The sequence below is a fragment of the Misgurnus anguillicaudatus genome, chromosome 8 (assembly GCF_027580225.2).
Source record: "Misgurnus anguillicaudatus chromosome 8, ASM2758022v2, whole genome shotgun sequence".
NCBI classification, from domain to species: Eukaryota; Metazoa; Chordata; class Actinopteri; order Cypriniformes; family Cobitidae; genus Misgurnus; species Misgurnus anguillicaudatus.
In genome coordinates, this window is record NC_073344.2 from 17717927 (window position 1) to 17743034 (window position 25108).

Below are 25108 nucleotides of genomic sequence, written 5' to 3' on the forward strand. Positions count from 1 at the left end.
TGTAATATTATGGAAGTCAATGGGGTCTCTGATCGGTTTGATTACAGACATTCTTCAAAATATCTTCCTTTGTGTTTATCAGAACAAAGAAATTAATACAGGTTTGTAACAACATGAAGGTGAGTAAATAATGGCAGAATAATGACAGAAATAAAGTATAAATACAGAATCACTTATACTTAAGAATACCAAAAAAAACTCTTAAAGGGGTAGTTCACCCAAAAATGAAAATTCTGTCATCATTTACCCACTCTTATGTTGTTACAAACCTGTATAAATGTCTTTGTTCAGATGAAAAAGGAAGATATTTTGAGAAATGTTTGTAACCAAACCGTTCAGAGGCTCCATTGACTTCCATTGTAGGAAAATGTAATATTATGGAAGTCAATGGGGTCTCTGATCGGTTTGATTACAGACATTCTTCAAAATATCTTCCTTTGTGTTTATCAGAACAAAGAAATTAATACAGGTTTGTAACAACATGAAGGTGAGTAAATAATGGCAGAATAATGACAGAAATAAAGTATAAATACAGAATCACTTATACTTAAGAATACCAAAAAAAACTCTTAAAGGGGTAGTTCACCCAAAAATGAAAATTCTGTCATCATTTACCCACTCTTATGTTGTTACAAACCTGTATAAATGTCTTTGTTCAGATGAAAAAGGAAGATATTTTGAGAAATGTTTGTAACCAAACCGTTCAGAGGCTCCATTGACTTCCATTGTAGGAAAATGTAATATTATGGAAGTCAATGGGGTCTCTGATCGGTTTGATTACAGACATTCTTCTAAATATCTTCCTTTGTGTTTATCAGAACAAAGAAATTAATACAGGTTTGTAACAACACGAAGGTGAGTAAATAATGGCAGAATAATGACAGAAATAAAGTATAAATACAGAATCACTTATACTTAAGAAAACCAAAAACCTCTTAAAGGGGTAGTTCACCCAAAAATGAAAATTCTGTCATCATTTACCCACTCTTATGTTGTTACAAACCTGTATAAATTTGTTTGTTCAGATGAAAAAAGGAAGATATTTTGAGAAATGTGTTTAACCAAACCGTTCAGAGGCCCCATTGACTTCCATTGTAGGAAAATGTAATATTATGGAAGTCAATGGGGTCTCTGATCGGTTTGATTACAGACATTCCTCAAAATATCTTACTTTGTGTTTATAAGAACAAAGAAATGAATACAGGTTTGTAACAACATGATGACAAGGTACCAGAATATCCAGAGAATTCACGTCAGCTTTTTTGACTTGGCAACCACACCGATTTTTTTATTTCTCTTTATTCCCCATAGCCTGTGCCGGAAGAGCTCCAAAACGGAGAAAAATTTGGATACATTGTGGCGTTTCGTCCTCTCGACACCATGACGTGGAAACAGAGCGTACTGGCCCCGGCCGACGCATCACGATACGTTTATAAAAACGAAAGTCTTCCACCGCTCACTCGGTTTGAAGTCAAAGTCGGCGTCTACAACAGCGTCGGAGAAGGACCTTTTAGCCCATCGGTTGTTGTATATTCAGCAGATGAAGGTTAGCAGCTTACATTCTGTGTGCCATTACAAAACTATTCATGCGCCCCAAGTTTTAATTGCACGACCACTACAGCTGTGTTTTGATTGTAATTTCTTCATTCACACTCCTTTGTTTACAAACGAGTGCGATAATAGCCCCGTTATTTGTTAACAGGTGGTATTTTTAAGCACCACAGACACAAAGCTGATGTTGAGGGAGTCTCAAATCATCTGTTCTTATTAAACCTTGCCTCTTATTAAACTGTTTTTGTGTTTTTCTTATGTCCAACATCCCAACTCGGACAGTACCCTCGGTAGCCCTTTCCAGAGTATGGGTCCGCCCTCTATCGGCATCCGAAATCGAGGTGTTTTGGAAGCCTATCTATCAAACCGGCAGCAAAGGGAAGATAACAGGCTACGAGGTACATAAACACCATAAATGAAGGGGTATTAAAAAGATCTTACCTCCCACTGCGTCACCTCAATCAGACTCTCTAATGCATGCGGCGCGCTGATGTCGGGGTCGTGCAATTTCCTGTTCTCCGGCGAGAGTCTGTGATCCCCCGGCCACATTTTTCACAATCTCATCTGCAGAATGAAGAGGTCTTCTCGCAGCTGGCTCTGTCTCCCGGGGAGAGCCGGTACCCAGGCATTCTGGGCACTTATATAAATCACCTTTCAGATGTGTGGACATCATGCATCAATTCCCCCTCCTGCAAACACTTCAGCTGTTAGGTCGTTTTTTTTTTCAACACGTACGAACCCCACAGGATCCTGCCCATTTCTCAACCCGAGCTAGCCTACGCGAGAAATCCCAGGTCATTTGGCAGTGCCGTGGCGAAACCACAAAGTCGTTTGCAGCTTTGGGTAGTGAAAAGTGCATATGAAGATCCACAAATACTCAGAGTCCACAGTGTGTGTAGATGTTTTATTGAAAACTGCAAAAAAAAGAGCGAGTTGTGACTTTCCCTTCAATTTAGTGTAATGCACCATATTACTGGAACAAAAAGGAAAGCCCTTTTCTAAAGTTGAATGCAAGCACGTTTTTTTTGGTGTTTTGACAGATATGTTGATATATGCATGAGACTCCAATCGTATTTGTGAATTAGAAATGGAAAAGACTTAGTTTTATGAATATTAATTGGGTCATAAAGTAAAATGTTCCAAAGAAATGACCTGAATCACTTTTTACCCGAACCCGAAGTGCATATTTTTTTTTTAAAGAAAGACCCACCTGAAAAAATCCAAGAACATTAGACCAGTGGCGGATGGTGACTTCTTTTTTTGAAGCGCACAATGCGAAGTTCGTCACAACATGTATGTAGCTTGTCATGTGTGTGGTTCGTCATTTCAAAATATATGTTCTGCGCTTTGAGAGATCGTGTGTGCATCAGGTATCATGCCAAAATAAGTGCCTGCTGCATTGAACTTGAAAAGAGACGCTCGCGTTTACCAGATACTCGCATAATCTCATGCGTAATCTTAGTTTACTATTAAGGGAGTGTCTTGCGTGTATTTAGGGAACGTGAGTGTCTCTTTTATCATAATCGGTTTTGCCGCGTGTGCAGCAGGCACTTATTTTGACAAAACACGTGATGCACACAGGATCTCTCCACACGCAGGACACATATTTTGGAAAAGGGAACCACACACGTGACAATCCGAACACTTATTTTGAATTAGCGCATCCTCGGAAGAGCAGTCACGAGCCGCCACTGCATTAGACCCAAGTCTGACCCAACCCAGTGGCAATATTTTTAACCCGACTGTACCCGAATGCAAACGGCACCGACATGTGTGCAGTCTGCATCCCCGAACCAACCAGTCAGATAGAAAAAAAAAAAACATGCTGGCCTCGCAACCAATTTGGCCCACTGCTCCATTTGTTTCAATTTGTTATCTGACGACGACACAAAGGTAACCGCTAAAATGTGAATTCAAAATTGATTGACAGGTCTGGCTCAACGAAAACAAACCTAACGCCAGCCACACTATGTCGCATGCACCCTTCAGGTATTGGAAAAGGACTCGACGCACACACGCAAGATAGTTCGGGTCTTCTCGGGTGCGTTTGGCAAAACACATTCATTTTAAATTACCTGAGACGCGAAGCCGCTTATATTATACCCGTATCCGAGGAACACGTAAAACTTTTCTCGGGTCGGACCTCTTTTCGGATCTAAGTGGACCCGTGAAGCCCTCTACCTGGGATCAGGTGTATAGCAGTGGGGCTCGTGACTGCTCTTCAGAGGGGCGCAAATTCAAAATATGTGTTCATGTGTGTTGCTTGTGTTTTTAAAATCACCATGTTTTGTCAAAATAAGTGCCTGGTGCATACGCGTCAAAACCGTTTATGATAAAAGAGATGCTCATGTTCACAAAATACATGCAAGACACTCCCTTAACACGAAGTTACACATGAGATTATGCGAGTATCTGGCAAACGCGAGCGTCTCTTTTTCATAAACCCTTTAGACGCGTCTGCAGCAGGCGCTTATTTTGACAAGACACGTGATGCACATGGGTTCCTCGACGCTCCGAACACATATTTTGAAATTACAAACCACACACATGATGGGCTACATGCATGTTGTGACGAACTTCGTATCGTGCGTCCTCGAAAAAAGAAGTCACCGGCCGCCACTGGTCTATAGTGGTATATTGTTGCACTTCAATTTTTAAGTTTAATTAACTTGAATTTACAATTAATTTTTAACTTTCTTGACTAGTAAGCAGTTGCTATAAATTTTTAAAATAAAGTTGCTGATTCAACTATATTTTTATAATTTATAGCACCTCGTCGCTAGTCAAGAAAGTTAAAATTAATTGTAAATTCAAGTTGATTAAACTTAAAAATTTAATTGCAAGAAGGAACTTTTACAATGTATGCAACAATACACTAGCAAGCAACAAATGCTAAAGTCAAAGACCACTGCTGTATCAGTTGTAAATAAAATGTTACTGTCTCTTTAAAAGGCTCCCTGTGGTTATGTTGCTGTTTAATGAGTTTGTGTTTGGATCTGCAGGTGCAGTGGTTGGAGGAAGGGTTACCAGAGAGCGATGCTGAGAGAGTACGGGTCACAGAAAGCTCGGTCAACATCACGGGTCTGAAGGGAAGCACTCTGTATCTGGTGTCAGTCAGAGCACACAACAGCGCAGGCACGGGACCCTCCAGCGCCCCCGTCAAAATCACCACCAAGAAGCCACGTGAGTTGTACATTAATGAAGCGATAACTTAAGATCTATAAATGGGAATCTGATTTAAATAAGGACCAAAATAAGACCTGCTATGAGACATGCTACATTTAATGTAATATAGCTAGTTATTATTTGTTAATTCTTTTTTAAAGTGGTAACTTTATAGGTTGAAAATAATCGAAAATGGGTACATCCTAACCTGATGCAGGATTCACAAAAATTAGATTATAATAATGATTTATAATTTGAGGTACTATGTCTGATTTCACGGGAAATGTCAGAACATCATGACATTTATTTGTTATGGACTGTTTGCACAAACAAAATAAACTAGAAAAGGCTAAACAGATTTATAAAAATGACAAAGCCAACAATTTACCCAATGCAGGGTTTCCCGCAGGACTTTGCAGTTTGGGTGGCCCGCCTAAGCTGGGAAACCCTACCGCCTTAACTAGGTCATCCCAAAAAAAAACACCTGCACAAAAGGCCATCAAGTGCATCTCGGAGAATAGCGGCAGTGACATTTCGGCAGTGTAGCGTGCATGCCCGCTCGCGGTGTCGCATCCACGCTACACTGCCGAAATGAGAGAAAGACGTGGTCCGTCACTGTCTGGAGGATAATTAGCCAGTTAATTAAACATCTCAAAGATTAGCGCGAACGCACTTCACGTCGCGAGCGTGCACGCGCGCCACACGGCCGAAATGGTCCGTCACTGTCTGGAGGATAAAACGCGTGTCTGTTAGAAATGTAAGTGGACTTATGTTTTGGGTTTATTTAAGCTTGTTATTGTATTATAGTTCTTGCAAATTTAAAGTAAGTTAGCTGGTGATTTTTTTGTTTGAGCAACCTGCTAGCTAGGTTGCTAGGATTCAATATAATTGTTGAGCGCTCTTGTTATTTATGTGCATTATTAACATGCTACAATAGTTACATTCCGATAAGATAATGTAATTAATAGTGGGAAATAATCAGTTTTTACAATTTTCGCGCTATCTATCATTGTTCGCCTGACGTTCTACAACATCTGCTTCAGTGTGTACTTTTTAACCCTTTAGTTTCACTTCATCATGCAGCCATTCCCATTAGAGGTAAAAACATTTAATTAATTAATAATCTAGTATGTGTTCATTTTCTGTCATAGTTTCTTCAAAATTAAGTTTTTTTTTTAGTGTTTTTAATAAAAAATATTTTAATTTTCATCATGATGCGTACGCCCCCCGGCCCCGCCCACCCACCTAACCCTACCACCTTTACTAACAAATTTTCTTAGCCTGTATCTATAAATGCCCCCCAAAAATAAAACAAAAGTCTAGTATAGTTTTTAAAAGTATAGGAAATTATATAGTAGGGTGTGATCTCAACACTATGAAAGATTAAGGTGAGCTTCATTAATCTACCGTGGCTAAATAGGATCATTATCTGATGCCAATAATCAAGAACAAAATGCTGGATTTAAGTGTGATCAGATACTATGACATTACTATAGATGGAGTCCTTATGGCTATTTTCAGCTAATAGAGCGAGCATGCAATTAAGGCCTCTTTAAAAATAAAGCGCATGACTAATTTCTTTTTTGTGTGTTGGAGAAGATAGGCAATTGTTCCTTTCCCTTTGTACGCTAGATTCACTTACAAAACACAATGTGATGCTGCCGTCCGCTGTTATGATCTAGTAGAGTTATCATAATAGCGGATATTGAAGACTTGGTGGACTTGGAATCATTCGTTAAAATTGGTCAAATTGCAATAGCTATCATACTTGGTTTTGAACAAAGGAAGCAAAAAGTCCAAGCAGCAAAATTTGATGAGAAAAGAGGCCACTTTTTCGCTGGCGCTGCGCTCCAGTTTTGCTAAAATTCAGTTTTTAAAGCCATCATTTTTATTCTTTTCTTGGTTTCTTATTGTTTGAGGTCAAGTGGTGGTAAATGCAACCAATATTATGAAATTACCAAAAAGATACACTAATCAAACAAATGGCTCTTAGGCAACCAGCCCGGGGGTAACTTATAGGCTCTTAGGGACTGTTTTTGAAAATGCAGTTACAAGAAGGGCATATTACACATTCAAGCAGTGTCACATTTCTGGCACAACAATATTAAAATATAAAATCATGTGGGGAAATAATGTTTTGGAATTTAATGTATTTTTGAAAGGATTTTGTTCATTATACTTGAAGTAGATTAAAAGAATTTGAACGTTTTCAGATGTACTTGAATTTTCCTAAGTAATTTACCGTCTCTATTTTTCTGAAGACTTTTCAGGTTAGTCACACATAATGAATAGAAGCTCATTTATTGGTGTTAAAACTGTGACCCTGACTGTAGTCATTTTGTGAATACTGTTTTCTATATAAAATTATGCCACGTACATCCTGTGAAAATATAACCTTGAAATCATGTGATTTCACATTTATGAAGTTTTTAACAGAATGCACGCCTGAAATGTAGTATTTATCTAAAATAATAAAAAAAAATGTTGTCATAAACCTTTATTTTGTTTCATAACCCACATGACTGACTTCCGTAGGCATAAAGAAACAAAGAAAGTGGATGGGGCCACTAAAGAAAAAAAGGTGTAAAGTTAATGCAACTTATGCACTATATTCCAAGACATTCCGGACATTCGATGAATTGCAGTTTAATGCTGCGTTCAGACCAGCTGCGGTAGAGGCGTCAAGCGTGAGTGATTTAAATGATAAGTCAATGTAAAGACGCATTGATGCGCGTCTGGAGGTCTCGCGGTGAGAATGAGGTGTTTAGCGCGGCGTGGTAGACATGATTCTGCCTCATTCGCGCATCTAGTTCGCGCGAATGCCGTGAATTTAGCATTGCCGTGAATTTAGCGTTGTCGTGGCAATCTCGCAAGTTGAAAAATTTGAACTTTGGCAGAAAAACACGCCGCGTTAACCAATCAGGAGCTTGCTCTAGTAGTGACGTGATTACAGGAAGAGAGCGGAGTCACAGAAGCCCCTCCCATGACGTGAATTTCGGTGTGAATGTCTCACTGACTAGAATTTCACGCACGGCTTTCAAGCGCAAATGAAGCGAGTAAACTCAAAATTTTCAAGCGGCAAACTAGATGCGGTAGATGTGAATTTGACACCTCAAACGTAGCTTGTGTGAACTCACTGTAAGTCTGTATTTTGTAAAATAAAATGACTTGGACATTCTGCTGTAAATTACTTTTTGTGTTTGTTTAAAGAACACCTATTCTCCGATTCACGATTTTACATTTATTTGGTATGTAAGTGTGTATTAGTACATGTTAATGAAAGGTACATACCCCAAAATAAATGATGACGTGAGTTATCGTCTCCAACATAAAACTTTTTTCTTGGACTACAACAAACACACGGATTGTAGGCAACAGTTAACTTCCTGGAATTGGTGATGTAGACCGACATTATCATAATTCCTCCCGCATCAGCCTGTAAGTTAACTCCTGTTAGCATTGCATTGTGAGAGAATCTTTCAAATATGGTAAGGGGCGTCACGTTTCCAGCTGACATCAGAGGTATTCAGGTCAATCACAATGTACAGATTAGCTGGCCAATCAGGGACACGGTGCTTTTCAGATCAATGAGCTTTGCACAAAATCTGCGTTTCATGAAGACAGGAATATCTGGAGCTACAAAAATGTATGGTGTGTGGAAAATGTGTTTTTTGAACCATGAACCACGCGAACACATTGTATTATACAAAATACACAAAACAACTTTGTTTTAGCAATAAAATAGGTGCCCTTTAAAGAATGTAAGTCTTAGGGTTAAGGTTAATCAGAGTATTTGTCCTAACCAGCCGTGACGCGATGCCGTAACATTTCTATTTTAGAAACTTTTAGTTGACAGCTCCGCCTGCGCATTACGAATATTAATCATCAAACATTGACGAGGAGAGACTGATTTAAACGTTTAAAAATCAGAAAGATATAACAAATACCACACAAGTTGCACAAGAAAAGCCATAATATGCGTCTCTGTATGCGTGTGACTCCTCAGCTACAGAGCAAGTGACCAAGAAAAAAACTAATTTCAAACAGAGCAAAACTGTTCTGATTGGCCGTGTTTTGTAATTTATTTTTTTCACATTCAGTATGGACAAATTGCCCATCACTGGAATCATATCGCATCGTCTAGTCAGGACACGGTGTAATTCCACTTATAAAAGTTTCCTCTTATAGCCCTAAAAAACCTTAAATGATGGTGATACCTCATCTGGTACATTGCTGATTGTGAAGACCGCAAAGGACAAAACACACCCAGGAGAAATTTTTACTCAGGTTACACGCATTGGAACTAAATCAGAATATGATTTATGTCTTGTAGCTCCAAGTCAACCTCCGGGGAACATTGAGTGGAACCTGACAAACTCAAAAGTGTTTCTGAACTGGGAACATGTGAAGGCGATGGACAATGAGTCGGAAGTAACCGGGTACAAGGTAAAATGTTATTTCCTTTTCTGTTGCTTTACTGATAAACAGGTTGTACCGCAGACGCCAGTGTCTCGTATAAAAGAAAACTGAAATAAATGATTAAAGAACATTTTCTTTGAAAGCTGCACATACTTTGTTTTCCAGTTTTTTTTCCAGTGTAGTTTTTATATATTCTTCATTCTACTTCAATCAACAAACCGTGAACATAGACATGCATTTTTGGAATAATAGACACTACAACATCTGTCAGCCAATCAGAATCAAGAATTTAGCACTTTTCTGGTACAGTACAGCTGTCACTGGAGCAGTACCCTATATAAAGGTGGGGTACATATTTTGTCAATTTTTTTCTGACAGTGTATAGCATTAATGGGTGATTCTCACGAAATCCAGACCTAGAAGGTGTCGAGCATCAAAATTTTTAAAAAGCCCTTGAAGGCAGTTTTTTTGCACACATAAGATTAAGATCTGAACTTACTACAACCATTATTTTTAGAGGATTTAAAAATATTTCCTATAGAAATGTTTACATTTTTTAGGTTATCATTAAAAAAATATCATTACCGCAACATGATATTATATTAAATATATGCATTTACAAACTCATGTTTCGGTAATGAGAACTAAAAAAGTTGTCTAGGTACTATGACAAACAAAATTTCAACTTTTATCTGGAGAGAAAAAATAAGAACTGCTTACCTGGTAGCCATCTTGAGTGTCACAGTCAATTATGTCCCTTCCAACAATTTTTTTTTTTTGAAAATGTTAGTTCCTTGAGGGCTTAAACAATGATTGAAAATTGTTGCGGAGGATGAGAAAATTGGTCGCGGTCACATTTATATTCCTTATTATTGTTTCTACATTTACCAATAATCACCAAATACCACATGTTTCTTTATTGTAAATGTTTATAGTATAACATGCACTGAAGCTTTTTATTTTTAGATTTTTTAATTATAAATATTTCCATGTAAAAGAACCCAAATCCAGTCATGGACTTGTTGCGGTAATAAAAATTTTCCCCTTAAATTTGTTTGTATGATGTCATTTGAAATCATGTGCAAAATAGTACATGAAGAGATGTTTGTAACTGTATGCTTCTTTTTAAAGGAATAGTCTACTTATTTTCAATATTAAAATATGTTATTACCTTAACTAAGAACTGTTGATACATCCCTCTATCATCTGTGTGCGTGCACGTAAGTGCTGGAGCGCACTGCGACACTTCGATAGCATTTAGCTTAGCCCCATTCATTCAATTGTACCATTTAGAGATAAAGTTAGAAGTGACCAAACACATCAACGTTTTTCCTATTTAAGACGAGTAGTTATACGAGCAAGTTTGGTGGTACAAAATAAAACGTAGCGCTTTTCTAAGCGGATTTAAAAGAGGAACTATATTTATGGCGTAATAGCACTTTTGGGAGTACTTGACTCGGCGCAGTAACACCCTCCCTCTCCCATTATGAGAGGGAGAAGGGGAGCGGACTTTTCAGGCGAGTCGAAGTACTCCCAAAAGTGCTATTACGCCATAAAATATAGTTCCTCTTTTAAATCCGCTTAGAAAAGCGCTACGTTTTATTTTGTACCACCAAACTTGCTCGTATAACTACTCGTCTTAAATAGGAAAAACGTTGATGTGTTTGGTCACTTCTAACTTTATCTCTAAATGGTACAATTGAATGAATGGGGCTAAGCTAAATGCTATCGAAGCGTCGCAGCGCGCTCCGGCACTTACGGGCACGCACACAGATGATAGAGGGATGTATCAACAATTTTTAGTTAAGGTAATAACATATTTTAATATTGAAAATGAGTAGACTATTCCTTTAAAAAAACTCTTACTTTGCCTTAACTTTTTATCAAAATGTTTCATGACACCTCATTAGTCTAATTTCGTGAGAATCACCCTAATGCATTATAAGCTAGTCTACATTGCTGGATTGCCTGATTGTTCATGTGGTATGATGCTCAGTCTGATGACTTTAGAATGGTGATGATGTCATCTCAGATGGGATTGGTCAAAACATATTTAATTTGCATAAACTGTATAGATAGAACTATCAGAGGTCATTCTCTTGTCATTGTTTTTGTAAAATGACCAAAGAAACTTTAGTAGTTATATGCTTTTGATAAAATCTTTGGCATATTAATAAAAGTATGAAATGATAAAAGTGAATACATTTAAGCAAATATTTGGATAGATACAAGATTAGAAGAGATTTTGAAAAAATATCAAACGCTGCAGATTCTCCTTCCCTTTGTGTTTTAGTCTTTAATGGCTAATTTCATTCGCAAGTCACAAAAAAGCATTTCCACACTCAAGGTCATTGATAAAGTTCAGGAACCTCCGCGCCTCTGCATTCCCGCTGCGCTCGAAACCAGAGTGATCTACGGTTTGAGTTTGCACAAAATGTTCAGAGGGAGGATTAAAAATCATACGACGTGATTCATTTCTTTTGAACAAATTAATTAGCTGCGGCACACTGCCGGCTAATTGACAACCGCCTTTCTGTTACACAGAGGTTTGCGGGGTCGCTGAACAGCTGGATGGCTTCAATGCTATTCTCCATCTGGAAGCTTGAGGCCTCACCAAATGGACTCTTACAGGAGAAACCCACTGTTCATTTGCAATCCTAAGCATTTGCAGGGAGGCGTCTGCAGAATAATGCAATCAATAATTATACGTTTTCTAGTCTCTATACGAGTAGGAATATCAGGTCGGCGGCTATTCGTCGTGCACTGTCAATCTACAAAAGATATTGAAATGATTTATGGATCGCGGTTCATACTTTTTCATACTTGCTTATAATCCTCCCACTGAAAATCGATTTTAAATTTGAAAATGATAAAGATTTTCTAATTTGTATTCCTTCTTTTACCCGGCTGTTGGGATTGAACGTCATTAGTCGGGAGATGGCAGGGAATGTCAATAAGACTTTTATGGTATGGTAGTTTTTAGCGTCGTTGCTCCGTGCAGAAGAACATTGGATACCCGAGTACAATCTATACCAGTGTTCATTTAATTTCATATTTTTCAAGCATTCTGGTAGATTTATTCAAAACATACTTGCAAGTCTCAAAGGGACATTCCACTTTTTTGAAAATATGCTCATATTCCAGCTTCCCTAGAGTTAAACATTTGATTTTAACCGTTTTGGAATCCATTCAGCTGATCTTCGGGTCTGGTGGTACCACTCTTAGCATAATCCACTGATTCTGATTTGACCATTAGCATCGCGCTTAAAAAAACCCAGAGAGTTTCGATAGTTTTCCTATTTAAAACTTGACTCTTCTGTAGTTACATCGCGTACGAAGACCGACGGAAAATTAAAAGTTGTGATTTTTTTGGTAGATATTGCTAGGAACTATACCCTCATTCTGGTGTAATAATCAAGGACTTAGCTGTCGTAACATGGCTGCAGCAGGTGCAATAATATTATGCACTGCCCGAAAATAGCCCCCTGCCATTGAAGTTACCAGTGGGACTATTTTCGGGCACTGCGTAATATCATTGCGCTAAGAGTTAAATAGGAAATAGGAAAAATATCGAAACTCTTTGGTTATTTTTTAGCGCGAAGCTAATGGTCTAATCAGATTCAATGGATTGTGCTAAGCTATGCTAAAAGTGGTAGCGCAAGACCCAAAGATCAGCTGAATGGATTCCAAAATGGTAAAAATCAAGGGGAGCTGGAAAATGAACTCATTTTCAAAAAAATGTGTAGCTTTAATCTCTGCAAATAATTAAATCAGAACCAATTAAACTCAATTCGGACTTTGTTCTGATAAATATTTTGGCCTCGGGCTTATGGACTACTATTCATTGAATATCTTAAAGTGACCGAAATTGCCACTGTTTTTAACTAAATTTGCATACTGAAAGTCACTGGAAATTCCTTTAGGAAATGCAAATCCACTTCATTAAATAATATGTGACAGGCCCTCTTATACATCATGGAATATACTAGTTATGATTTTAAACCATCTTAATTTTCTCTTTAAACAATTGGCACAATCTAGCTGCGACCTATTGACCCACCTACACTTGTACACTGTGTTATGTGTAGGTTGTCTATCGTCAAAACTGGCACCGGGGAAGCAGTGTAGTGGAGACCAACAGGACATCAGTGGAGCTTCAGTTGCCATCGGGAGAGGATCTGCTCGTGCAGATCAAAGCCCTGAGCGATGGAGGAGACGGCAGTAGCAGCAGTCCTATACTCATACCAAAAATGTCAAGTAAGGCTTCACGTGAGGTTATATCAAGAACAGTGCACGGGATGATTTTCGAAATCCCTGGAAAATATTTGGACAATTTTGGCATTTCAAACTATCAAACTTTATATGACTTTGCTTTGGGTGCTTATATGGCAAAATGTCACACCCTGTGGCATCTGCAAAATAATGACACTAGACCTTTTCTCAAAGCCATGGCAAGCTCAAATTTGGCTTAAATGTCCAAATATTCATGGGGTTGCCTACCTCAGCCATAGCTTGAATTTCAATAACTGCATGCTGGCAATAATTTGGCATCTATATTGGCTACTTTATCTAAACCGTCTGTGTTTTTTGTCTTTGTCATCACAGGTCTGAACTCAAAAGGTTACTTCAGGTCGGATGCAAGCAAGATGGCTCATGTTCATGCAGTAGTGTTTCTGATCTTGTCCTGGTTGTTTTCGTAGAAATCTGCCTTTACTTGGCTCTAACAAAACAACGATTAGTTGGATGTGGTTGTATTTTTTTTTTTTTTAAGGTGACTTTGCTCCATTGCCTTACATTGTAAATTTTTTTAACCTTTTTGTCTTTTGTATTTAGATTTTATGCAAAAAAGCAGGTTTTGCCATGTACTGTAGCTATTAATTTAGTTTACGATCGGAATTCAAATCGTGGTTTAAAATGTTGGATCTCCAAGAGAATTTTGGGAATTCTTCTTTAATGTTCATGCAGTTTTTTTCTTACAGACAGATAAGTCGGGTATAAGTCAAAGAGAATGTGATTGTGTGTAAAAAGGCAATTTAGTGCATTAGTTATGTGCATTAGGTTGTTTAGTGACAGTTTGGTTTATTACAGTACATAGTTTCTAATTGCACAGATTTGTTTCTGCACTGATCATTTTGTTGTATTTTTTTTCTTTTAATCAGTTTTGATAACAGACGGATAACGGGGACATAAGATTGTATTTTTTAACATTTGTTTATACAAAAACTTAGGTGGATTAACAATGAGCAATATCATTTTCCCCCCATTATTATTCTTTGTTACCATTAGTTAATGCAAAAACAATTGTTCATGTTAGTTCATTGTGCGTTAACTAATGTTAACTTTTTAATTAACTATGTATTAGTAAAATGTGCTAAAATTAACATGAACTAAGATGAATACATGTTGTCTATAATGTATTGCTCATTTTTAGTTCATGTTACACTGTAAAAACAACATGATCTCACGCAAGTCGTGTTGTGGTCACGAAAAATTTTATTAATGATGAAATTCAACTTTTTTTCGTGTCTCTGTTGTGTCACTCAGCATGAATTTCTATAAATAGTTTTTCATGTCCTTGGCACGACTTTCTTTATCGTGTCATTTTATGTATTGTTTTCTCGTTTTTTTTCTTCCGATTTTTAAATCATTGTCGTTTGGGGTTACGGTTAGATTTGGGGTTTGGGTTAGGATATAATTTTATGTATTGGTTTCCACATGTTTTTCTTCCACTTTTAAAACTATTCCTGCCTGGAGTTTGGGTTAGAGTTGGTGTTTGGATAAGGATGTCTAAAAATGTAACAAAGTGATTTTAACCCCAATCCCAAGGGACAATGTTAGGGACAAAAACAATAAGAAAAAATAGATAAATGACACGTCGTGCCACGTTCCCGAAAAACTATTTGTGGAAATGTGTGCAAGTGAGACAAAAAAAGACATTTGTGCTGAAGGCACGAAAAAAGCTGAATTTCGTGCCATGGACACGAATAAATTAATCCAATTTTCCATGACTATAACATGACTTTCCGTGAGACAAGTAAAAGTTGGATCAACTTCAATTATTAATGCCTAAAATTTGAAGTTTTTTCAACTTAAATTCTCACTTTAAGTAAAAAATATAAAAAGTTATAAAATGTAATTGTATTGGGTGTTATCAATTGAAGTTTTTTAAGTAGAGCAGCTTTCACATTTTACAGTGTAGCTTATCCATTAACTTATGTTAACAAATACAACCTTACTCTAAAGTGTTACCGAATAACTTCTCATCCTCGTGTTGTTCTAAACATGTATGATTTTTTTATGAACACAAAATAAGATGTTTGATAAATGATGGTGGGCACGCGGCTGATTGTAACCATTGACTTCCATAGGATTCAATGGGTGCCATCAATTGTGTTCTTACCATCATTTATCAAAATATCTTCTTTTGTGTTCATCAATAAAAATAATAATACAGGTTTAGAACAGCATGGCGGTGAATAAATGACAGAATTTTCATTTTTAGGTGAACTTTCCCTTTAATTTAAATTCAGCCCGTGTGATTCAGTTTATAAAATTTGATAACAGACAAAGACATCAACAATTATCAGAATTTTTAATCATCCTATAGGAGTAATCATCAAAACAGTAAAAAAGTAGTGCTTTTCCCTGATACTACTTATAGATTATCAGACATGATGAAGCATAAATCTTTAAAACATCTGTTGAGTTTGTCCGCTTGAAGTACCACTTATCAGAATTTAGCTCAACTCAGATTAATGGTTTTAAATATTAAACCTCACATGACTGAAAACAGTATTTTAATATCATCTGCATTGTTTATCGTTTATTTAATCAGTAATCACACAAACATATGCAAATATTTTGATTGTTTACTTACATTGTACTATTTACATAGTTCTTTTAATTTGCTTCATTTTGCATTTTATAAATGTAACACATTGTCTGTTTTTCTTTTGCTATTACGTAAGCGATTTAATACCTTTGTATTAATTCTGTACAATCTCTAAGAGATGTAATATAAATAAATAAAATTTCATATTGAAACATATGCAAAGTGAAATGTGATTAGTTACAGTATCACTAATAGCCCTAACACACACAACACAGCAGTATATTTGATGTGGGAGGAGATGTTTCGGTCTAATGCGATGAATGAAAGAAAGCTTGAATGATCTATATGGTTGCCTGGAGACTGCGCCTTCAAAGATGTGAATACTGATTGGTAATTTTCAACAGTGTCTGCTGAACAAGAATGTATAGATGTCTGCTTTCATGGTGAAAGTTGCTATTAAATCATAACTTTGTAACCTTTCCAAAAAGTAGCACAATCATATAGCCAATACCACCGTACTGGTTGTAATAAAATGTCTTTTTTGGAAAGGAATGAAATGTTCACTCATTAAACAGCAGCCTGTATTATCTGAGAGTAAGTTATGAAACCGGTTTACCGACGATGTGTGAAATGGAGTTAGATTTCACAGTGAAGGTTTGAGTTTATACAGAGAGCTCAGAGGAGTGAGCTTGTCAGGAACACTGACAGGTAAAAGTGCGAACACGGATGTAATCTCCCGGGAACGGATCCGACTTGTTGGGCTACCAGGGGATTTAACGGTAAATACTAGTCCACCTAAATCGGGAGCAGTCAGAGAAGTCTTTTAAAAAGTTCCCCTCGCATGTCATTTGGTGCCGTTCAATAGCACGTCAGTGATTCCAACCGAATTTTGGTGGGGACTGATATTTCTCACACTGATCCTCCTAAATTAATGGCTTCAGTGGAGCTGTAAAGACCCATATGGAAGCGAGACATGGGAAGGCTGCCTCCTAATGACTATATTTTGGCAGCCCAATGTGTCTGCATAATCTCACAGAATGGCTGTAATAAACCTTCACTTGTTTTGAAAGGAAGTTTTACCTTTGATTATGATGCCAACACAATATGACGAATGTCTGACACATTTCTATTCAGAGCAAAGACTTCTGTCTTCTAAAGAAGGATGTTGTTTTATTTTTAAACATTCAACTTTTTTTAGAGATGCAAAGGGATCTAAACTATTAGTGAAGTATAGGTCCAGGCCTAACTTGCTTCACCACTAAAGGTAGTGGAATACCGGTACTTGCGTGGTGTTCACACCAACCGCGGTAGAGGCAGCAAGCACGAGTGATTTACATGTTAGGTCAATGCAAAGACGCGAGTAGGCATCCTGCAGCGCAGTACCCAGGAATGCCGTGGTGCAAATGGAGCAGAACATGCGGAAGGTACGTTGAGCTTTGCTGCGTGATATTTGTGCCGCGTTAACCAAGGAGCTTGCTCTAGTAGTCACGTGATTACAGCGAGCGAGCGGAGTCGCAGAAGCCCTCTCATGACGCAAATTTCACGCCTGAATGAAGCGAGTAAACTCAAAATTTTCAAGCTTCCACTACACGCAAATATTTTCAACTTGGGTGAAGACACGTTAGAGGCGAATAGCGCGTGTTTTCACGGCAAACGCGCCGCCTATATCGCATCATTCGCATCGCCCCACGCAAGGACGTGTCTGATTGCGTCTTTGTATTGATTTTGTATGTAATCTACTCGCGCAAATCGTTGAACTCACGTCTGGTGTAATGCTACGTACACACCAAACGCGGGGCATCCCGTTACTCGCTCTAGATTACTCGTGGAATTTAACTTCATGTCATGCTAATTTTTCACTTGAGTTGAATATTTTCAACTTGGCCGAAGACACGTTTGAGGCGAATAGCGGGTGTTTTCGCAGTAAACGCGCCACCCATATCGCGTCATTCGCATCGCTCCATGCGAGGACGCGTCTGGTCGCGTCTTTGCATTGACTTTGTATGTAATCTACTTGAGCAAATCGTTGAACTTGCGTCTGGTGTAATGCTACGTACACATTAAACGCAGGGCATCGCGTTACTCGCTCTAGATTACTCGTGGGATTTAACTTCGTGTCATGCTCATTTTTCACTTGAGTTGAATATTTTAACATGGCCGAAGACACGTTTGAGGCGAATAGGGCGTAATTCGCATAGCCCCACACGAGGACGTGCCTGATCACATCTTTGCATTGACTTTGTATGTAATCTACTCGCGCAAATCGTTTTACTCACGTCTGGTGTAATGCTACGTACACACCAAACGCGGGGCATCTCGTTACTATCTCTAGATTAATCGCGGGATTTGGGCGAAGACGCGCTAAAGGCGAATAGCGCGTGTTTTTGCGGCAAACGCGCCGCATATACCGCATCATTCACATCGCCCCACGCGAGGACGTGTCTGATAGCGTCTTTGCATTGACTTTGTATCTAATCTACTCGCGCAAATCGTTGAACTCGCATCTGGTGTGAACCCACAGTCAACCCACAGTTAATGCCACATAAGGCCACTACCGCCAGACTTCTTGTTTTAGAAGTTTTAATGTCCATTCATATTTATTTTTCAATCTGTTTTATTAAGATGAAACAGAAAATACAGGAAATATGTACAAATAAATAAATAAATACATTTTCAGGACTAAATGTCTTCTTTAGGCATTGTCGGCATTTAGTGTGACCTCTTTTGGCACTAAACACATCTTGAGCATTTTTGAGCAGAATAAAGTAAAAAGACTAATTTCTTTAAAATTAGAAATTAGGATTTAATTTTATTTAGGTTTAAGAGATTCTGCAGTTTTCTGCTATTGCTTAAGTGGAAGGGGAGTTTAAACTAAAAAACTTGACACATCAGTTTACATTTTATACAGTTTTTAATACATACACATTTCCTGTATTTTCTGGATGTATTCTATTAAAGAAATGAGAAACAATTATATATGATCACTATAACATAGCAAAAACAACAAATCTAATTCTGGCATGGTGGCCTAAGACTTTTGCACAGTACTGTATTTGTGTTAAATATTAAAAGCATAAAATTTTGTGTTTAGATCAAATAAATCCAGATTTCTATGTGGTCTTACAAATTTAGACCCCACTGTAGAAATATAAACTAGCGCACCGCAGACAGGAGAAAGATTTATTTCATGTCATCTTTTGTATTCTCTCGGTCCCGTTTCTATCAATACTCCCGCTGATAAATAATAACCACCTTCCTCTTTGATGATATTTTCAAGGTAGGAAGAGATATCCTTATTGAAGTGGGGCAGATTAAAAATTCCACCCTGCGGCAATGTAATGGATCTTATGCAAAACTGAATGGAGAAAATTTGGCCCAGATTTTTTCAAGATAGCCATAGCAGTTTATAAAGGGCCCTCGGATATAAAAAATGGAGAAATAATCATGAAGAAACATTTGGCTATTCAAATTAATCATTACAATGATAGAATAGGGCTGTCAAAGTTCACATGTTAGTGCTGCAGTGGCGCATGGGGGAAAGTGGTGAGATAATGAATGGTTTGGAAGTTCCTCATGTTAAAAGGAAAGGTTGCGACGGCAGATTTTGTGTTAAAGGGTTATAAAAGAGCTGGGAGCGTATTTGGCTATAGTTTTAAATGCAATCCAAAACTTTACATTGCAATTTCTTTAATTGTAAATATATACTTTTGTTTAGAGTATATATATTTCACTTTTATCTTATATTTTAGTTTTATCCCATACTTGGGAATATTTTTGCAGTTAATAGAGCTGACCAAATTTAATTTCACTGCAAGTTTATACGTGTGTGTGACAAAAACATTTTACATCTTGAATACTACTGTTTAAAACTTTCATGCAACTTAAAATTATGTGTTGCCTCTTCAAGTATCAGCAACTGTTTGTAGCTTTTATGATAAGTACATACCCAGTGTTGGGGAAAATTACTTTTAAAAGTAATGCATTACAATATTAAGTAAAAAAGTAACTAATTACGTTACTTGGTTACTTTTCATGGAAAGTAATGCTTACGTTACTTTTCAGTTAGTTTTGCGTTACTGTGGGTTCACACCAGCCGCATTTAAGGTATCAATTTCGCGCCTACCGCGTATAGTTTGCCGCTTGAACATTGTGAGTTTACTCGATTCATTCACGCGTGAAAGCCACGTGTGAAATTCTAGTCATCGAGACATTCACGCGGAAGTTCGCGTCATGGGAGGGGCTTCTGCGACTCTGCTCGCTTTCTGTAATCATGTCACTACTAGAGCAAGCTCCTGATTGTTTAACACGGCACGTTTTCCCGTGGAAACGCTCAATTTGCGCCATTCGCACAAACTAGACACGTGAATGAGGCGGAATTGCGTCTACCGTGCCGCGCTACATGCCTGATTCGTGCCGTGAGACCTCCAGACGTGTGTCAACGCGTCTTTACATTGACTTGACATTAAAATCACTCGCGCTTGATGCCTCTACCATGGCTGGTGTGAACGCAGCATTACTTTTTCTTGGCTGAGGCTTTATTTTTTTAAGGCCTTGCAGGTGTTTTATGCATTCAGAAATTGCATATTTCATCACAAAAATGTCAAGCTCTGGCCTCCCATCTCAGTTTCTGACTCAAACTGTTCCCACACAGGCGTGTACGCATAGAGTGTATAATGTGACTACGTTTAGTTTAATTCAGTACATAATTTTATTTAATTGAATTTTTTAACTAAAAAAGTAACTTGCATTACTTAAGTAACTCAAATATTAATGTGTACATTTAAGAACTCGTTACTCGTTACTTCAGAAAAGTAATATTATTACGTAATGCATGTTCCCAATACTGTACATAGCACACTAAGAACTAATAATACAGTTTTAACAAATGTTTTTTCAGGCACAGGTTTTCCACATAATATAGGGGAAAGATGGTTCAGCGAGCATTTGATTGGACAGAAAGTTTGATGACATCATAAAAATTCTAGACTTTTTTAGCGGATGTGACAAACTGTATGTTTTAAATGATTATATCCTTTAAGCATGAATTTGTCCGTGTTTTGGACCTTACCAGTTTACAATAAATATACCCTTATGCCTACAGTATATATTTATACAAAAAAAAATGGGGGACTTTAACCCCCTAGGGTCTGAGGGTTTTGGGAGACTGGCAGAGGTTTGGACATGCTCTTACATTTGGTCTTGCTTAAAACATATTAGTGGCTAATATCACGTATCAATGTATTCAGCACAAACTGTTTTACAATAATATGTGAGTAACGTATGTACATGTTTGTATTTTTAAGGAAATTATATTTATGCATGGTTAGTAAAAAAATATTTTTAAAGTTGATGAAATAACACCAAGAAACACATAATAAACATTTGTTCACAAACCAAAAAAAATTACTGGATCTTGTAGAGTTGAGAACCAAGCTCAACTTAGTGACTTATAAATAACGATCACAAAAAGTAAATAATATTATCTGTCTTATTTCAATATATTTTATTCATATTACTTTGAATTACCCACCTGTAGTAGTTGAAAAAACAAGCAGCTCTATAATTCCAGACATTAATTCACAAAAATGATTTCCTACACTTACCCTTATCAATTAAATACACAGATGTAAGTGGCATCTGCTCTAAACAGCCAGCTAAATCAGCCATAACTTCCTAATTTGCTGTATTACTTCCATATCATGCCGCAGGTCAAGGAATGCCAAGGATAAACCGTCCTCTTTTATTTCCCAGTGCATTAAAATATCACTTCATTTATTCAGCCACTTCAATCAAACTGATGATGCCTTTATTTGCTATGCAAAACTAATCATGTAATTTAGCTCTTCCACACCAGGAGAATTTTACGATATGGAAGGAAATTTAGAAGAATAATTTCTCGGCTGGCATTTAAGAAGAGCCGTCTCTGTGTTTCACGGTGCCAACGCTGTTACGATGTTTATATATGTAAATTTGCACGAAAGCGTCACACGTAAAAGGGGGAGGGTTAAAAAATGTGGTCCGAAGAAGATAAACGAGATGAAATTACCAAGAGGTGTGGAAAGCCAGGTTAAAGCGTTCATAATCTGCAAAGCAAAGCCTTCGGCTGCTAGGCCTCTAAATTGGCATGAATAGAGATTCCTGCGTGTTTACAAAGCTTGTCCCCAGACTGCAAACTGCGGAAAAGGCTGAATCCAATGAGAAGAGTAAACAGGATTAGAAGTCAGGGGAAAGATGGGCCATTACTACACCTGTCAGCTGAACTAAACGAAACTTTTGACGTGATGGTGAATATTTGGAATGCACAGGAAACCTGATCAAATAATGTGAAATTATGGGTCATATTTTTACATGAAATTATGTGATCAGCTATAAAAAAATAAGATTATATAAAATGTAAGTAAATAATATAGATTGGCCTTATGTTGAAGTTGCATGTAGGCAAGAAATATAGTTTTAAAGATTTTAAAAAGGTAATGATACAGCACAGTACAGTCATATTAAAGTGTGTTATTTAAATTTTGAAAAAAATTCAAGTTTCTCCATAACCCTCTTTTTTATTTATTTATTTATTTATGTATTTATTTTACAATGCCACAAGAACAAGAGGTATTACATAGTCACATTAATAACATTTGATGCCAGAAAAAAATTCAGGTGTTGTTGTTTGTTTTTCAAATGGTTGATGTATAATGTCATTTATTAACTTTACCAAATTTGTTTAGCAAAAATCCACTTCGTTGTATGCATGTAATTATTTCCTACTGACACAAATAAATGAATAAGATATTGTTCTTCACTTCCAAACTATTATTTTATCAAAAGAGCACATTAAAAACACTAATTTATATCACAATTCCCACTTTTCTAATATACATTTTATAATTTCTTCACAATTTTGCTTTTTAAATAATAATAATAAAGAATTTCTTAACAAAAGCGAATTCCTTATGACATAATCCTCCGGGAAGTGACGTAATTGTTGTAGGTGTGACCCAAATATGAGTAACGTTGGGCTTATTCGACTTCACGCAGCGCCACAAGAATCGACTACCGGATGACGTCAAAGTACCGCGAGAGCGATTCGCGAAATCATAGAGACAGAGCGCCGTTATGCAAATTTGAAAACCACGCCCACCGGGGGGGAAATCAATCCAACCGTCTCCACCGAGTTTGCACTGCGAGAAGCCGCCTCCTTGTCATCTCTGGCTTATAACAAAAAACTGAATAATGCCTAAAAGCTGCTGTGTGACAATATGTACATCTAACAAGCCAAAGAACCCAGAAATAAGTTTTTATAAGCTGTCGAGCCGTAAAACCCAGCCTTTAAGGAGAATAAAGTGGATCGCCGACTGCGTTTCCCCCTAGTGGACGCGGTTCTACTGATGGAAGTGCTGTGAAGAGTTGCCTGTATCCATTTTTGTGTCTTTAAACGCTCGTTTTTTGGGGTCGACAGCTTATAAAAACTTATTTACAGATTAAACTTAAAAACAGAATAATACCTAAAAGCTGCTGTGTGACAAGGTGTACATCTAACACGCCAAAAAAAATAAATAAATGAGTTTTTATGGGCTGTCGACTTCAAAGAACGAGCGTTTGGACACAGAAATGGAAACAGGCAACTTTTCATAGTACTCCTATTAGTAAAACTGCGTCCAATGGGGGGAGGCGTGGTCGGCGGTCCACTTTGTTCTCCTTAAAGACTGGGTTTTACGGCTCGACAGCTTATAAAAACTTATTTCTGTGTTCTTTGGCTTGTTAGTTGTACATATTGTCCCAAAGCAGCTTTTAGGCATTATTCAGTTTTTTGTTATAAGCCAGAAATGACAAGGAGGCGGCCTTTTGCAATACAAAGTCAATGGAGACTGTTGGATTGCTTTCCCCCCCGGTGGACGTGGTTTTCAGGTTGTGATGCGCTGCGCTCTGTCTCTATACGGAGCAGTTTGCTTTTAGATCGCTCTCGCGAAACTTTGACGTCATCCGGCGGTCGATTCTTACGGTCGAACAAGCCTATTAAGTATTAGCCTTACCTTGAAATTGACCTGTTCTGTTTTTCAGTATTATGCCATTTCTCTCACTCTAAGATATTCCGTTTTGTTAGATAAAATGACAAAGAGGATGATAATGTTTGCAGAGATAGATTTTGTTGCCCCTTGATCAATTTATCAGAATAAGTTACTAATGTCAAAACTGAATAGCTGCGTTAAAAGTAATAATGTTTAAGATGTGTGCCCTCGTGCTTTACCTGTGTGAAACAGCGCCGAAAATCATCTGTTTCTGGCGTCCTGTATCGCATATAATTCGTAATAAATATGTGTTCGGAATCGGAATCAAAAGGAGCATCTTATATTTTGAAGCATCTTTGTTTTTCCTCACGTCTTAGCCCCGCCCATTAAATGCGAGAACGGAGAACATGAGACGAAGGATCCGAAGCAAGTAAGTTACAGTAAATTACTCTCAATTAAGTTTTTTATTATAAAATATAAGTATCATTAATAATTAAAAAAATTAAAACTTAAAAAGCAGTTAATAACATACATTTAGAGTCCATAGCATAATATTAAAAGTAAAAAGTGCTCTCTAATATGTATGTGGCATCCAAATTATAGTATACTGTACATCAATGTTAAATATGCTCTGAAATTTATCAACATTTACAATAACTTATTATTAACTTTTTTACTATTATTAAACATAATGTGAATAGTATACTTTAGGGCAGTGGTTCTCAAACTTTTTCCTTCGCGGCCCCCCCAAAGAAAATTTATGACAAAACAGTTCTAAAACTTAATATTTTAATTAAACAAAACATTAAATTATACGAAGTAGTGCTGCCTTATTTTTTTCAGGTTTAATTTTACAGAATGCATGATAAATTAATGTATTTTATAAAATGTCATAAAACTGGAGCCCCCCTGGCACCATCTCGTGGCCCCCCTGGGGGCCCCGGACCCCAGTTTGAGAACCACTGCTTTAGGGAACTGGGATGCAGCATACAGTATATATCAAAGTATACCAAAACAGTATATTTGGTGTTATTTATAGTGAGTCATGTATGTTTGTATATGTATATCCCACTTGTACAGTAGTGAAATACTCTAATGCGTTAATATGTGCAGGTTTTTCCTCAGCTGTTTTGTTTGA

The 25108-nt window shown here is 37.3% G+C and overlaps 1 protein-coding gene across 1 annotated transcript in view; it reads left to right on the top strand.

Moving 5' to 3' along the window:
• cntn6 (contactin 6) overlaps positions 1 to 16135 on the top strand; it is a 143337-nt gene extending 127202 nt beyond the window's left edge. The window contains exons 18-23 of the mRNA XM_055213322.2: positions 1312 to 1546; positions 1834 to 1949; positions 4554 to 4734; positions 9050 to 9162; positions 13224 to 13392; positions 13741 to 16135. Of these exons, the coding sequence (XP_055069297.2) occupies positions 1312 to 1546; positions 1834 to 1949; positions 4554 to 4734; positions 9050 to 9162; positions 13224 to 13392; positions 13741 to 13835 (909 nt within the window). The 3' untranslated portion in view covers positions 13836 to 16135. The remainder of the gene's footprint in view (positions 1 to 1311; positions 1547 to 1833; positions 1950 to 4553; positions 4735 to 9049; positions 9163 to 13223; positions 13393 to 13740) is intronic.
• Positions 16136 to 25108: the final 8973 nt, after the last annotated feature.